At 41.4% G+C, this 16852-nt stretch overlaps 1 protein-coding gene across 1 annotated transcript; it reads right to left on the reverse strand.

Annotated features, from left to right (window-relative positions):
* Positions 1–7143: 7143 nt before the first annotated feature.
* On the reverse strand, positions 7144–15525 carry gpr146 (G protein-coupled receptor 146). The gene is made up of 2 exons (XM_080523995.1): positions 15322–15525; positions 7144–10363 (listed from the first exon to the last, which is right to left on the reverse strand). Exon 2 carries the CDS (start codon positions 10320–10322, stop codon positions 9321–9323), a length of 1002 nt encoding a protein of 333 aa, XP_080380121.1. The 5' UTR covers positions 10323–10363; positions 15322–15525; the 3' UTR covers positions 7144–9320.
* Between the last annotated feature and the right edge of the window lie 1327 nt (positions 15526–16852).

Below are 16852 nucleotides of genomic sequence, written 5' to 3' on the forward strand. Positions count from 1 at the left end.
TGCATCGGCATATAGACAAACAGTGATGCATTCCCAATGAATGACCACTGGGTGGCACACTAGTATTAATGATTGATGACTTTGGAATGAACAACAGTTTCACAAAAAATATTCATGTTCATGTTACACTGATTTATACTTCATTGACATACTGTCCCAAGAGTTTTGTGAGCTTGTAATTGAAAGTTGATCTCATGTGTCTGTATTGGCTAGAAATGATTTGTTTAGTTTGGTAATGAGCCGACTGGATTCACAGAGGCCGAGAAGTGATTATGGTGTGGTCTGAACTGCCCAGCTGGATGGTGTCAAAGGGCACTGAGCTGGGATCAGTCAACGAGGCTGTTGCAACAAGCATGCACACACATGCACATGCACCTGTCTGGAAAAAAAGAGGTCTGAAAAGCAGGTCCAGCTGTTTCTCTGACCAGTGCCCCAGGGCTTCCTGGCTCCCTACTGTTCTTCTCAGCTGCTGTCTAAGGTTGGTTGGAGAGAGGGGAGGACAGTGTCGGTCAACTTGACCTCTGTCTCTGCTTCTCCTCTGCTCTTTGCAACATCACACCTTTGTTGTTGGAAAAGGTCTTTGTGTTGATAGTTTTGAAAAGGTACACTGTCTGCCTGACATTATGTCGTGTGTGTGTGTGTGTGTGTGTGTGTGTGTGTGAGCAGCACATTGCCTGCTGGACACTGTGTGTGTGTGTGTGTGTGTGTGTGTGTGTGTGTGTGTGTGTGTGTGTGTGTGTGTGTGCATGTGTGTGTTTTGGTGTGTTTTGGTGTGTGTGTTAGAGGGTGTAGTTCACCAAAGCAAGAACATTGTACACCATTGATTAATTCCCATGTTCCTCTTCCTCTCACTACAAATGTGTTATTCTGAATGGATGTCTAGAAGGCTAATTAGAATGCTATCTTTGAACATGCTAACAGGCACGTCTGTTATTATCTCTGCAGGATTATGATAAAATGTTTGGATTTTCATTTAAGTGGATGTTTGATAATTAGATAAAGAGAAAGTGGGTGTGGTGGAGATCCACAGGACACGCATGTTTTGTTTTGATTATTGTGATGTCATGTTGTACTCCTAACTTACTGAGTGGTAAAAAAACTAAACCAAGGCTCACCATCAAGAAAGAACAACAACACATACCACAACATGTAATGAATGAGACAATGTTAACAGCCTCCACATGTTATTAGTGGAGAACTGTGAGAGATTTCTGTTTGTGGTTCTGGGGAGTGGAGGTGGGAGGTTTTAGGCTTCAGTCAAGGGTGTGAGGAGCACATTCATCTGCCTTCACTTACCAGCTCTGCCTGATGTGCTGCTGGCTCCCTAGAAAAACCTCCCAGACCCACAACCACAGACTCCAATGGGACATCCTACATGGACAGACTCTACTCTACTTCTAAGGGCCCTATTTAATATTTTGCTGACACCGGGTTTTCATTGTTATTGTATTTTTGATTCTCTGGGACCCTGTGAGAGGGGGGACAAAATACAGAACAAGGCTAGCAGGCAAGGAATGGAGGATTGTGTTTCACCATCTGCTCTGACCTGGTTGCCTTCCCAGAGCTGAGGGGATGGGGTTCCACAGGGGGGAGGCTTTCACACAGCATCAAAGAAAGCCCCCTTCCAAATCCCTGTTCTGTTCTGTTCTGTTCTGTGGGATCTATCATCAGCCTCCCAAGGACATAAAGGCCAGCAGTGTAGACTGAGTGTAACTACACTCATGTCGTCATTGCTCTCGCCCTCAATCTCACAAAGTTGTCATTGGAGAAGATAGTTTTCAGTTTGCAACAGGCAAGTCTGTTATTAGGTGATAACAAAGGTAGATAACATTATCTGTGTGTGTGTGTGTGTGTGTGTGTGTGTGTGTGTGTGTGTGTGTGTGTGTGTGTGTGTGTGACTGTGTTGGGGTGGGGGAGTGGGGCAACAACAACAATGTTTTATTGTTTCCAATATTGGAAATGTCCTTGGTACCTTGATATTGGTCCACAATTAAAGGAACCACACAAAGTGACAGCATTGCCTGGTTTGACCTGCATTTTTTCACAAAACTCTTTGCCCAGATTTTGTGAGGGATCTGGGTGACCGCCAATTGAAACAGCTAAAAGTTTAAGTGAAGGACCAAATGGCTTCATAGGTGGTCTGGTATGCTTTAGTGCTGTGTTTAAGATCCAGTTTAAGATACCATTTTCTTTACAGATTCACTAATAGAGCCCCAAGCAGAAATACTAGGTATATTTAGTGACTGAGCAAATACACCATGGAATACGAAGATGGGTCAGACAGGGTCAATGTTAACACAAAGCTGGCATCAACACAATGACCTATTTTAACACAGCATTTTCACTGAGAAGATTAGTCCATTTACAGCTCAGGCTGAGGTCAGATTGCTGTTTGCTGCCACACAGGTGTATATCTGACTGTAGCTTAGGGTGGACAATGAGTTTATTGTGTCCTGGCAGAGGGTCATGTAGTCCTGTCTGTCCTCAAGCTAGGTGGGTCCTCTAAAGTGAGGGATATGGTTCAATGCCCTTTACCTTTAGGACTCCCTGTGTTCCTGAAACATTCCCTCTCTTCCATATAGAATGTGTAACTGAAGTGTACTTAATCATACACATGGATATCAAACATACATTATATACATTATAATATTGTCTCTAGTCTCTAGTCTTTTTCTACAGCTGCTGTTATAAGGTAATGTCTGTTTCACTTCTGTAGACCAAGGTTCCTTCCCAAAAGCAGGAGGCTCTAATCAGTGGTCTTAGAGCCTGGAGAAAATCCTCCCCCTAAATGAATTGAACTCTGGCTCAACTCAAGTTATTTGGTTGGTTCTACAACCTGTCAGTAATTTAATTTGGAATTTCAATAGCCCACCCACATTTTGTTGCTTTATATATTTATTGCTTCATCCAACACATAAGTGAGAGCGTAATGGTAAATGGCAATATAGCCCTGAACTGTGGTACCTGTTTCCGTGACTGAAATGAGAAACATTCCATCACAAGGAGAAAGGAAACTGATACTAGATTTGTGTTTACAACAATGTTGTTTTTCTGAGCTAGTTTGGACTGACAGCCCCATGAAACTACAAGTCTCAGAAGGGAACTGCATCCATGGCAACCATTTTCAATTCACTTGATTATCATATCATTTCCAGATGTACAGTCAGTAGTTCTTTCAGCATTTCTTTTCAAACTGTTACAGCACAGTTCTGCAAGACATTTGGCTATGAGGACTTAAAGCACGTTGCTATTTCCAAACTGTAAATTGTACTCCAGTATATAACAGGACAGTTGCAGGAAAACCACATTTTGTAAGACCAAATGTACAAACAGTAGCAGTCGCAGCAGCATCAGCAGCTGATTATGAAGTTATTTTTTTCCTGCAGGGTCCCCTTTAAAGTAGATTAAAGGGCTGTCCTTTGCAATGGTGCTTCCGTTTGGTTAAGCTTAGATTTCATCCCCTCTTAAGTAATTACAAATGTGGACTGAAAACTGTTTTAGTGTCAGGGATCTGGTGAAAATAAACCCTAAAAAGCCAAAGCAAAAGTCTCTAGGGCTAGATCGTATGTCTATCACCTCCTCACCTCTTTGTTTTAGCTTATTTGATCAATGTTTGTACGCCTCTCTGTTGGACATTTCAGCAAAAGTATCCAAGTAAATATATACTATTTTAACCTTTATGTTTTTGCTGTACCAGACTCATTCAATCCTTATCTCACACACATGACTCACAAAAGCAACCCCTATACAGTCCTTGTTATCATATACATCAAGACAATATTGTTCTTTTTAAGAATGGAAACATAATTGGGTGGTATAGGGCCACGGAAGTCAAAACAATTCCCAGAATGACTGGAATGTTGCTGTTTTACCCAGCCTGAGTGGCATGGTTAAGGGACACACCGCAGGCGCTCTGTTGTTTACAGTGTGAAGAGGGCACAGCAGCATCCTTTTCCACTGTACTCACTTTCACTATAGGAAGGGGGTAACACTGAACGATGTTTCAGTTGAAAGTTTTGTACAAATTCATTTGTTAATCAATCTATGTTAATCTCATCGTAGCACAATAAGTAGGTCACTAGCTTTGACACGGTTACAGCGAGGTTGAGTACAATTCAATATAAGATATAGTAAGGTCTGTAAAAAACATCTCAGCGAAGTATAGTAGTCTGAACTGCAAATGCCCAATATAAACATTTGAAACATTTTGATTTGATAAACATTTGATTTGATTTGGAACACCATAGTCTCTTGTTCATTATGCAATACAGTGGTCTGCGTAAAGAATGGGACAGTGAAGCAATTACTCTTGAGGTTAAAATAGACATTATCATTTGATGCTATTTGTGTACATTCAGTACACTATTTTCGCCATTCAGAAATCACAACACTTTTCATGCATGGGACAATTGGCTTGATATCGAGCTCTCTGATTGGCCGTAAGATTGAGCCCTCTGAGTGGCTGTAATATCCAGCCTTCTGATTGGCTGCAATATACAGCCCTCTGATTGGCTGTAATATCCAGCCTTCGGATTGGCTGTAATATCCAGTCTTCAGGTTGGCTGTAGTAAGGTGCTGTTCTCCTGAGGCTGTAGAATGAGGGATGAAGGAAGCTCAGTTGGTTTGATGAGTGAGAGAGAAAGAGAGAGAGATAGGTAGAGACACTCTAACACACTCTCTCTCTACCCAGAGTCAAACATAAAGCTACCAGATAGCTACAGTGGGGTGCAAAAATGTGGGCACCCCTAGTCAAAATGCCTTTTACAATTAATATCTAAGTGAAAAGAAGCAAACCTAACCTTTAAATGGTACAAAGTAAAGTAAACATGACACATTTCATCACATTTTAAAGCAAGATTAAAATTGCCTGTGCCCCCAGCTGCTACACAACCCCAAAGCATAATGGATCTCTACAAATGCTTCACCCTTTTTTCTCCAAACATACCTTCTTTGGTTGTGGCCAAAAAAGTTACATTTTGGTTTCGTCAATCCAAATGTTTTCTTGTGCCGGTTTTCTTTTGTATACTTCAGATGCTTCATTTTGTGTTGGGGTCGTAGGAATGGCTTCTTTCTGACAACTCTGACATGTAGGTCTTTGTTGTTTAAGGTTTTGCAGCTCTTTTGTAGTGATGTGTGGGTTCTTCTCAGCATTTCTCACCAGATATCGGGCCATTCTATCTTCTATCAGATTTCCAGACCTGTTTCCAGATAAAACGTCACAGAAACACTGGTCATTCTTGAGCACATTTATGAAACTACTTGTGTTCACATGCAAGCTGTGCAAACCCAAAGTTCCAGTCAAGTGTACCTCGTTGTAAAGGTGACTAATCAGGCTTTCCAACGATATAAAATACAATACCAATTGGTATTATTAAAGGGGAGGAATAATCGACCGAAATAACGTTTCCGAAATTTTCTTGAGGAGTTTAGTTCAACCCTGGAATTACTGAATCACTGAGCCATTGAAGCCCTAATGAGTAAATCACCTTGGTCTGGGCCTTAGTAATCATCTTCTCAAAAGGTAACAAAGAATAATCCAAAAGGGTTCCCAAACTTTTGCACAGGGCCCTTTTTCTTTTTTATCATTTAAAAACTCTGAAAAATGAAAATGAAAATAAAAAGAAACCTCGCTTTAAAATTTGCAGAAAGGTGTCATGTTTAACTTTGTAGAATTTAGTGTTCAGGTTTGCTTTCAATCACTTGGAGATTAATTGTAACAGACATTTAAACCAGGGGTGCCCAAATGTTTTGCACCCCACTGTATGAGACTCTACTGTACTGGGCAGATAGCTAGCTAGCAAACAAACACACCATGATATGTTTGTTTTCAACATCTTTGCTGTGGAACTTTGGGTTTGCACAGCTTGCATGTGAACACAAGTAGTTTCATAAATGTGCTCAAGTATGACCAGTGTTTCTGTGACGTTTTATCTGGAAACAGGTCTGGAAATCTGCTCATAACTGAAATAAGTTAATTTACGGTCAACGGTTCATAACGGTCAGTTAAAAGTCTTCACAAACTAACTGTAAACATGGCGGACACCATGTTCCGACATTTTTAGTTTGGATTGTTCTGATGCTCTGACAAATCGTATTTTCAGTAAGAGCGCCCAGTGTGCCCTCTGAGTGCTCCCAGAGCACAGTGCTGAATTTTCAAACGGGAATGCTTTGCACGCTCTGAATGACCAGAGAGCACCACTACGAACGCACCCATCGTGTCTGCTCAAGTACAAGCAAATCCCTCCAAATTCATTGGATGGCGCATCATACAGTAAGACAATGACCCAAAACATACTGCCATAGCAAATAGGGATTTTTTTCAGGGCCAACAAGTGGAAAGGTCTTGACAATCTTCAGATTTAAATCCAATTGAACATGCATTTCATTTCCTAATGATAAGATTTTAGGCAAATAGGCCTAAAAAAACTATTGAAGATGGCTGCAGTACAAGCCTGGCAGAGCCAGAAAATATCCAGCATCTGGTGGGGTCAATGCGTAAGCTAACTTCCGGCAGTTATTGCACGCAAAGGATTGTCGACAAAATACTAAACATGAGTGCTTCATTTGGATATTTGATAAATCTGTCCATTACTTTTGGGTAACCTGGTATAGACTATGCATAAAAAGTGTTTACATTTCTGAATGGTGAAACCAATATGTACCCAAATACGATCATATAAAATCTTGGACCCTCTACTTTAACCTCACAGATTTGAATCCAAACTTTGAGTGTGTAGCCAAAAGAAGAATGGATGCTTCACTGTCTCATTACTTAGGCAAGGCACTGTATATACAGTACAGTAGCATTTTTGAAGATGGACAGATATGGGAAATAACATGACAGATCTGCAGTTGGAGATATCCCCCAGGCATGATACTAGGTATGATTGGCCGATTTTGATGTCTATACTTTTCTGTCTATATTTGCTTTGATCTGTCCACCTGTCCAAGTGCACCAAGAGTCCACACTTCAAACTATTGAAATGCACTAACATGAATGGCCATACAGTAGACATTGATAATTTCACAAACAAATGGATATGATAATACTATAAAAAAAAGTAAATAAAAATAAATAATAACATTAAAAATAAAGTAGGAACAAAAAAACACTAAAACAAATGTAACAAGTATTGTGTTTATTATCCATGTTAGTTTATTGTTTAATCAGTCTTTAATAGACAGTAGAGAAGATAACTGACGCTACAGTATCTAAATATATCTCTCTGAAAATAATACTGTATTTTTGAAAGGGCATTGGTTTCTTCCAGTAAATCTCTAACATACAATATATACACATTTCATATTATACACATATACTGGTATATACAGTCACAAAAGCATCACATCTGAATGAATTCATTTTTACCTTTTAGGTATCATTGTTTTTCATCATTAAATACATTCTTAACTCTGTTTATATAGGTGGATTTAAAAGAATATCATACTCTAGACTTTACCATACACATACAGTACTCGTTCTTTCAGAAATATACTCATTTTGGTAGATTATATAGGCTCAACATAAGTGAAAGTAGAGGCGATAGTATCTGTCATGCTAAAGGAGAAATTCAGAAGAGTTGTGACATTTTACTGTTCCCTATTTTAGTTACTTTCTTCTTTCCTGACAGTATTGGTCATACTGTATCAGTTTGTCATGGCCATAGTATCTAGTATTATATTGCTCGTAAGTATATAATGCAAGAGGCAGGCTTCAGTGTGTATACTTATTCAAATTCTGTCTCTATCATCTTCTACATGTTGGACCTCTCAGTGATCTATTACTTTCTGTCTTTCAATTACTATACCCAATTGGATTGCTTCTTTTTCTACTATCACTCAAAAGCCTCCAGGATTAAAACCGGGTGATATATATGCGTAAAAAAAAAAAGTATTTATTATTTTAAATTTGGTTTGCAGGGTAAAACATGAAGAATATCTGATCATATGCAAGATTGCACGAATGCTCAAAAAGTGTGTGCAACTATAATCAATGGGACTTTGATCTGAACTTAAACAATGATTAACTGGGTGTGGACTCACTTCCAGGTTTCCTCTCAATGAAACTCAAATAGTTTTTGTTGATTTCCTTCCTTTTTTTATCCAACTATTTGTCATGAGGTGCTTCAATGCATACATGTCTGTATTTAGCACCTGCAGTAGCAACACCTAAAAAAATTTGATTAAGCTTATCATAGTCTAGTTTTCTTCAGAGATGATTAAACTGGCCATTTCAAACAAATATTTCATGTACAACATGATCATGCAACATGATTGGACGTAATGACAACAGTGAAATGTGATGGGTGTGTTGCTTTACTGTCATTTAGCTGAAATATAAATAGGACACATTTAACTTTTTTTTTTTTTTTTTACAATCTTCGCTATGGGAAGCACGGTAAGCTAAGCAGCAGGTGATGTGCAGATCACCTTGATAGCTCTGAGCAGCACTTACACATACTGAGCAAAGGCAACTGTTCCAGACACAAACTGGCTCAGTTATTAGCTGCTAGTGCAGGCAGTTATGTGACAACATCCTAGGACAAAAGAGGTATGTGGCCTGGCCATTTATGAACCCTGAATATAAGCTCTCTGAGGCTTAAGACTTTTCTGGAAGTTTTCTTAGCAGTTCACATGATTCTATGTAATGCCGTAGTGGTGTGGAAATGAGGTACATGTATTTGTATTGTAGTACAGTATTATGTTGGGGGTGAATGTGTGCAAAGGTTTACTGTACGTGCAAGACAGTGAAAGTGGACAGCGGAAAACAGGAAGTCTGGGTCACTGGGTGGTCATATATTTTCATAATCAGGATGCATTCAAATTCTTACCACCAGCTACGTGGTAGTAGTGACATGTACACAACATGATTTGATATCAACAAATATTTTGTTTTACTCCTATAGGGTACACTAACCTTTGCTCTAGTCAGTTTGTGTGCTCTATCCTATCCCTACTGACAATCCTGTTTTGGTCACCCTGTATGTGTTGAAGAAGAGAGAAACATCATTAACTGGGAAGGGCTAAGCGTTTTATCCCCAAGTGACCAAGTAACAAGCTTGCTTACACTATCACAAATAAAACAGCACTTAGTGGTTTCTGCTTGGTTTGTCATCTCACTACAGAACTGGACAAATAACGTTAAGTTCTGGAAAGTCACTGAAGATTCCTTAGTTTTATACAAACACAGACTCCGCCCCGAGCAGCGAGGGACCCGTTGCCGACTTCTCAGGCCACATACTGGCTCTGTTGGGTCTGGGATAAGTGCAGGCTAGCTAAGGGGGAGTTGGAGGAGGGTCAGAGCCAGGCATAGCCCTTCCTTACGTCACCACCTGCTGCACTGTGGAGCGTTCATGAGGGCAGGCCTGCTCCCCACAGTGCAGCCTCTTTAGCAGCCTCTGGAGCTTGTGGGAGAAATTCTTGTTCATCTGCCTGTACATGAGAGGCATGGCGAAGCTGCTGGAGAAGGCTAGCAGCTCAGATAGGCACCTCAGAAAGAAGTAGGTGGTGAGGCGCTGTCTGTTGCTATGGCTCCCTGGTGCCCCGGCTATGGTGTGTACCAGCAGGGTCATGTAATATGGGGTCCATAGGACAAACTGCATGCACACTGAGGCTAGCAGCAGCCTGTGAATAGAAGGGTCCAGACGGGCTGAGTCCTGGTCCAGGGGGGTGGACTCTTTCCTAATGCGCAGGATGAGCACAAAGGCATACAGAACAGCCACGGCAGGCACCACATAGCCAATGAACATCATGATGGCATCTGCCGCCTCCTTGTTCTGCATCTTGGAGCACTCGATGATCTTGGTCGAGACGTGATTGCACACGTAGAAGAGCAGCGAGGAGAAACTAGTGAGCACAGCGCCGCCCCAGATAAAGCCACACACGTGTTTTGTGTTGTACACGCTGGACATGTACGTGCGAGGCAGTGCCCGCTCAATGTAGTAGTCCAGGCTGAGCAGTGTGGTGGAGTACATGATGACCAGGGAGGAGATGTTGAAGAGGATGAGCAGGGTGATGTAGATCTCGTTGTTGTACTCCCACACAGGCCAGCGTGTGAAACTGGGGCCCAGCAGCTCCACAGGGGCCACCAGGTTGAGCACCAGGCCTGCGATGGCCATGTTGACAAAGTAGACGTCAGGCATGGTCATGGACACCTTGTTGGACAGGTTGACGACCACCAGCAAGGCATTGTAGCATAGGCCCACAGGGAAACACACCATGAGGTAGATGAGGGAGAAGACGGACAGAATGAGGCCAAAATCCTGGCAGAGTCGGTGGTCCACACTGGTGTCCGTCTCATTGTAACCCATACAGCTCCACATTTCAAGGCTCCAATAGAGATCTGCACTTTCTTACTGGTTAGCTAGAAACAAGGACAGAGGAAAACAACATTAACAACCTCGGATTTCACTGTACTACGTCCCATAATTAAATCAGGAGTGGTAAAACTAATATTATTTTCTATCAATCACTGTACATTTATTTTTAGTAGTTATTGCGCATGCCTATGACATGTGGAGATAACAGACAATAGCGATATACTTCTCATTCTTAACGTAATGTATTTATATTTATATATGTATTTATACTTTGTCTGTGTTATTGGTTTCTGGCATTTCTGCAGTTCTTATAAAGTGCTCTGCTGGGGAGAGAAGCAAGTAAGCACACTCAAACACAAACAACCCAGACACGGCAGAGCTATTATGCCTGGGGTAATACCATTAATTCCACTTCATTGCATTTCACAAGATGAATAAAACTTGTTTCATTGGCTAGTGCGGCATTCAAAACTTTCTTTTTGCAGTTTGAGGGCCATGCTAGCCAGAGCAATTGAGGCCCCTGTTCTTGTGGAAGAATACAAAACTGCATTTGTTAGACACCGCAGCAAACCCCCTGGCCCTTTCTGCCTCTTCGACTCTCTCTCTCTCTCTCTCTCTCTCTCTCTCTCTCTCTCTCTCTCTCTCTCTCTCTGTCTCTCTCTCTCTCTGTCTCTCTCTCTCTCTCTGTCTCTCTCTCTCTCTCTCTCTCTCTCTCTCTCTCTCTCTCTCTCTCTCTCTCTCTCGTTCTCTCTCCCCCTCCATCTCTCTGCAGGTCCAATTCTCTGTCACAGCCACATGCAGGGGCCAGGCTGCCTGTGGAGAGTTGCCCTTGTGCTTTTCACATGGCCCGCCAAAGAAAGACCCCCCCCCCTCCCCTTTACTAGCCTGACTCTACAGGCTGCTTTGGCTCTTCCATTCGGACTAACGCGTGGATGCCTTCTGCTCAGTTTACTACTCCCCCATGTAAGAGAGAGAAAGAGAGAGAGTTGATGGAATGTTGTGGGTGATGGGTAGATTTATAGACGGTGAAATGCAATGCAGGCCGTGTGTGTGCTGGCATGGGGAGGGGTCAGTGCGGACTGAGTGTGAGGTTGGAGTTCAGGACAAGGTCAGAACGCCTGGGCACATGCAGGGGAAGACTGGGGCTAAAGCCTGCCGAAGCTGCTCATTAAAACACAGTTATATAACTCTCCCTCTGCCTGGAATATGCCAACTCAGATCATATTTGAACATTAACTAATTAATTCTGCTCAGGCAGAAATGAAAGCATACGCTAACAAACTAACTTCTGTAAAGACTAAACAGAAAATGTCTTCCCGTGGTTAAAAAAGCTTGGACATTTCTATTATCAAAAAAATCTATGATACGGTTTGTGTGTTTTATGTTTTATAGCCTCCAAAACAATTTGTAATCTCAAAAGTTTAAATAAATGGGGCACACTGCTTTCTAAATACTTCAATAATGAAGTATGCTTTCAAATGTGTGTTCACCTGGTCAGCATTTTCCAACACTCAAGACAATGTTTTGGAACACTGTGCAGATGGATGATTTTGTTTGCAGGAGGTTGAGAGAAGATGCCAGTAAAGAGAACATTCCTCTGTTCAGTTACATAACCCCACTACTGAGGGGCTGTGTTGGCCTGATGACACACACCAAATGAGAGACACACACAAAGTTCCTGCAGGAGAAATCACTTGCTCCGCTACACCTCCTGAGCTGGCTGTAACAGGAGTATGGTGGAGGGGTGTGCTGCAGGAGAACGGTGTAGAGTTACCTTTTCAAAAAAGCCCACTAGCTCCCCCTTCCCAAGGACAGGTGTAATGGGCTTGACCCTTGTAAAAACACTCTCACACACCACCAGGTGACTCATGCTTGGGTTGAGTTTTAAGGGAGGAAAGGGGGGGCTTCTAGAAGAAAAGCATGCGACTAGCCTTAGTCCTGTAGATAAGATAGGCTGTCTTTGTGAATATGAGCTGTCTTTGTGAATATAGGCCCTGCAGTCATCATTCGACCCACTAGAAACTGAAGGCCTAGCAACAGTCCCTCAGGATTCCCCCCCAGAGAAATCTGGGATGTGCAAATGAACAGTCTAGTTGGTTATTCAAGTCTGTGAAGAACCAAAAGATACAGCGTGTGGTGTACCTGAGACATAATTGCCTTTATGTTGCACTGTTATCTCAGCTTGATATGGACACTACATATAGAAATACATCTCATACAGTAGCTTTAGTATTCCAGAATATGTTGGAATTTATCTGTCAATCCCTTTCATTTGTTTTCCAGCACCATTTCCCTCTAAAGAAATCATGACTAAACATTGCCTGATGTCAGATAAGAGGCATTCCTGAGTGAAAAAAAGTGACAGCCCCTACTTTTCCCTGACAGTAACAGACACATGCACATGACAAGGCATTCCATAGGCTCTCACTCAAAGAGTGCCAAGTTGAGCTGTGAGAAGCCCTAAATCATATCATACAAACACTACCATGATTACCAAAGCCAATGTGAACTTGTCATACTTTCTTCCACATCAAATATTGTTAGTTTAATATTCCCCGAAGGAATAATGCTGCTATGTTTGGCATGCCTCATCCCATCCTCACAGACAGGGTGTTGTGAGAGTGACACAGATGTGCTTGACGTTTTCAACAGTTTGGACTAACACAGGGGCTGAAAGGAATAGTGTGACACGTTCGGCTCACACCCCTATCCCCACTGGAATGTACAGGCACTTCTCAGAATCGGAGTGATGTAGAAATGTACAGAATCATGTGACAGCTGTGTGTAGTAGAGAAAGAGGAGACCTGTAGAAAAGCATGCACATTTGATGACTCAGGGTTTCAAATGTTTTGTAAACAACTGTGTATTCAAGTTGAACTGCACTGAAGTGACTGCAATCACATTAGAGAGTCAAAGCAATTTCATACTACACTCATTTGCTAAAGAACACTATAGTCTATATTCTCCCAACCAGCATAACATGTCTTGTATCACATTTGACAGAAATTTCCTCATTGCACTTTGTTAGAGAAGGGTCAGAGTGGCTTTGAAATGAGCATTTTAAAACGATGGGAGACTATGTTCCTTTCATTAATAATTCCACCTGTGAAAGTCCTTAATCTCTCATGAACAGTTCCATTTGATATTCCCACCTGCTTTTTATTCCCTCAGAGCAGCATACTAAATGAGCCGTGGGATTTGTCTGAAGTTGCCTGCTGCTGGGCGTGTTATACCCTGACACTATATTACAATGGTCACTATCAAGACTCAGCTTGAAAAAATATTTTCCTGCTCTGAATTGATCATATTGATCTCTTGTGATATGAATGTTGCATAATTCCTGTAATAATTTGTTCAGTTGTTGTTAAGTCAGTGCCAGGTAGCCTCGTTGAGACCAGGCTTTCTGAACCAGGATATTTGAGGCAGAAGTTCATTAGCGAGGGGTGTGGACCTGTAACATGCTTGTCACACTCCCAACCCAATGGGGTCAGCTTAAAACAGAACAGCCAATACTTTTCCAGCATTATTGTATAATAAAAGGAGCCTAGTCATCAGGAACACATTTCACACATAACATTTCTCCCAAAAATACACTATGAAATGTGTTGATGCTGAGGTGCTCCCAGGACCCAGTGTGCTAAACTTTGTTTGTAATGTAGACACTGTGCAGCCATGATGCTTTCCTATAGGGACTGGAACACCATGCTAAAGGTATAGACAGACCATGAACAAAAGTCACAGCTCAATGGTCAGCAGAAAGCAAGCTTACTCTCATTAAGCCAGGGCACTCACGCTTACTTCCTCTTTAGTCACATGCCAGGCTTCAAGCGTGAATCTCAGGACCTCATTTATTGGATGATCTGGTATTAATGGTCATGGATTACGGTAGCTGTTCGTACATTCATACATTCCCAATGTTATCATGTCACTATGGAACAACTTTGATTTCATTGAAGGGATCACATGTGTAGCCTATATCATAATATCATATTTTCATCGAGAACTGTACATGTCAAAAGGTATCCACCCTCCTCCCATTAACTTTATTTGTGTTCTTTATTTGCCCACACGTCCCAAAAGAAGTGTAGTTTGACAGGAAATTAAGTAGTCTGTAACAGACACGTTTGTTAGGGAACATTATGGTTGTGGTAAAAATGTGGTCTCTTAGAACTTAATTGTGTTTCTGAAGCATTACAAATGTGATGGATGTGATAAGGCCTATAGCTGTCAGCCCTGCATCATCAAGCCTCAGCAGGTATCTGTTATGTCGGATTTAGGTGAAATCGAAAGCTTTCCACCAGGTGTGGTTCTCTAATAGTACAGACGTTTGCTCCATCATTGAATTGACTTGTAGTCTACAAACAGTTTGGCTACAACATCTTACCAGATTGATTGAATAGTTTTATGTTGGCGCAACGCTTTAAATGTTTTTTATTATTTGTTTTATGTTACATGACTTCGTTGTGTAGTGTTCATGCTTTTCACTCTTGACATTTAATTCTGGTTCTCTCACTTTTGGTTTGTCTCACATTCATCTCTTAACTTATTATTATTAAAGACCTATCCCTTTGAATTACACTGTAGAGCCTGCAAATTAGGAATACCATTTTTTGCAGAGCATCTGAACTTGCGGGATTTTCAAATGCGTTGTTCTGTGTTCATGTCACAGTAGTAGGCTATAACGTTGGTTTAATGCAATATCCCTTCAAACTTAAAACGTTTACAATGTAGCATATCATCTCGTTCATAGAATGTGACCTATTCGTGGATATAATATCTGCTTGCTGTTATCGACGCCGAGAAGGATGACTGTCATCGGTTTCCGAGGCTGTTGTTGACCGCTACATTGTAATATGCAATAATATGCAATTTAGTTTAGACTAGAACCAAAGCTCGGCAAATTCCGTCGTCTGAAATGTAATGCATGTGACAAACATACTAACAAATAAAATACAACAGTATCCTGAAAAGTATGAGAAATTATACTTTTTCAAAAACTCACCAGAAAAGTAACGATTTGGCACAGCGACAGATCTACGGAGGCATCGGGTTTTTCTGTACTTCCACTGACATTTCTCTGTAGTTACATTTGATGATGTCTTACAACGGACGCCGTATATGTCCTGATCCAACACTATACAAAGACAATTTAAAAAGATGACTTTTCATGTAATTACTTTGCGTAACGCTGCATTAGTTGGCCTGATTCCGTTTCACATCCGACGAGGCTTGTTCTCGAAAGGGGACGACGTTGACGACTTACTACGAAGTGAATGCTACTGAACCCTCCACAGTGTATACACACGTGACCCTCCCCCACCGTCTCCCTACTGAACCCTACAGTGTATACACACGTGACCCTCCCCCTTCGTTTGGTCGATGAGGCCCGACTGCCCATCGAGGTCCTCATTGGACGCAGCAGATGAGCGGTAGGGGGGCTGGTAGGGGGGCTGGTAGGGGGGCTGACCGGTAGGGGGGCTGACCGGACTCTGAAAAACACCCACTTCCACAAGCGAAAACACCTTAGGGTGGCTTTGTCAGCTGAGTAAATGAACATAAATACTATCATGGACAATAGTGAGAAAGTCTTTCTAAGACAGACAACTTTATTCTTAAAGGAATTGTATCATTGTTTCTCTGTGTTATGCCTTCATTTTACATTACATTTTTGGCATTTAGCAGACGCCTTATTCCAAAGCGACTTACAATCAATACATTTGAATACTAAGCATGTGAATCAGCAATCCACCATTCGTTGCAGGAAGAGTAATCTAGCTCGGGCCCGGGGCCACTGATAGAAGGAAAAACCTTCTCCCTATCGCCTTCTACTAAAACTTTTTTTTTTTTTTTACTGGAGAAACTGAGAAACAGTACAAGGGGGGCAATAGAAGTTCTTAGGGACACAGTAGAGGGGAAAGATGTCTCAGGAGGAGCATCCTCCTATTAACCTTCATCCTCCTATTCATAATTGGGGAAAATCCAAACCGAGAACACGCAGTTTATTGGTTGTCTTGCAGGTGTGCCATGCTGGTGACTCCTACAGTATAGTTTATGTATCCATACTGACACATTTCCCATATAAAGACTGACAGTATTTACTGGATGTCGTGAGTCACAATGAAAGGATGTTTTACACTTGAGAGTAGTGATTGATAGACAATGAAATGGTGATAGTGTAGGGTCCAAGCATGTCCAAACAGATAGGACTGTTATTCTGGGAAAGGACACATTACCAGTTGTATTTAAGCATAACTCGTGATTAAGAATGACACAACAGGATTATATTTGAATATGAGGCTCAAAGACAAGGCTTAAGCCTAGTCCTGGACTAAATCACACTTTCAATGTAAAATGTCCATGAAAGATCCTTTTTAGTATGAAATTAGGCTTAAGCCTTGTCTGTGAAACAGGTCCTTGATGTACCTGATGACTAGGTGAAAGGTTATGTTTTCCCCCTAATTGTTCACACCTCACCTCATTGTGTTTGCACTTTGTGTTCAGTTTTATTCCAAAAATAGAAGTACTAATACTGC

This window comes from Nansenia antarctica, assembly GCF_963989245.1.
Source record: "Nansenia antarctica genome assembly, chromosome: 2".
NCBI lineage: Eukaryota > Metazoa > Chordata > Actinopteri > Argentiniformes > Microstomatidae > Nansenia > Nansenia antarctica.

What these genes read in the sequence shown, in the direction of transcription:
- gpr146 (XM_080523995.1), bottom strand. Translation starts at nt 10,322, where the DNA reads ATGTGGAGCTGTATGGGTTACAATGAGACGGACACCAGTGTGGACCAC.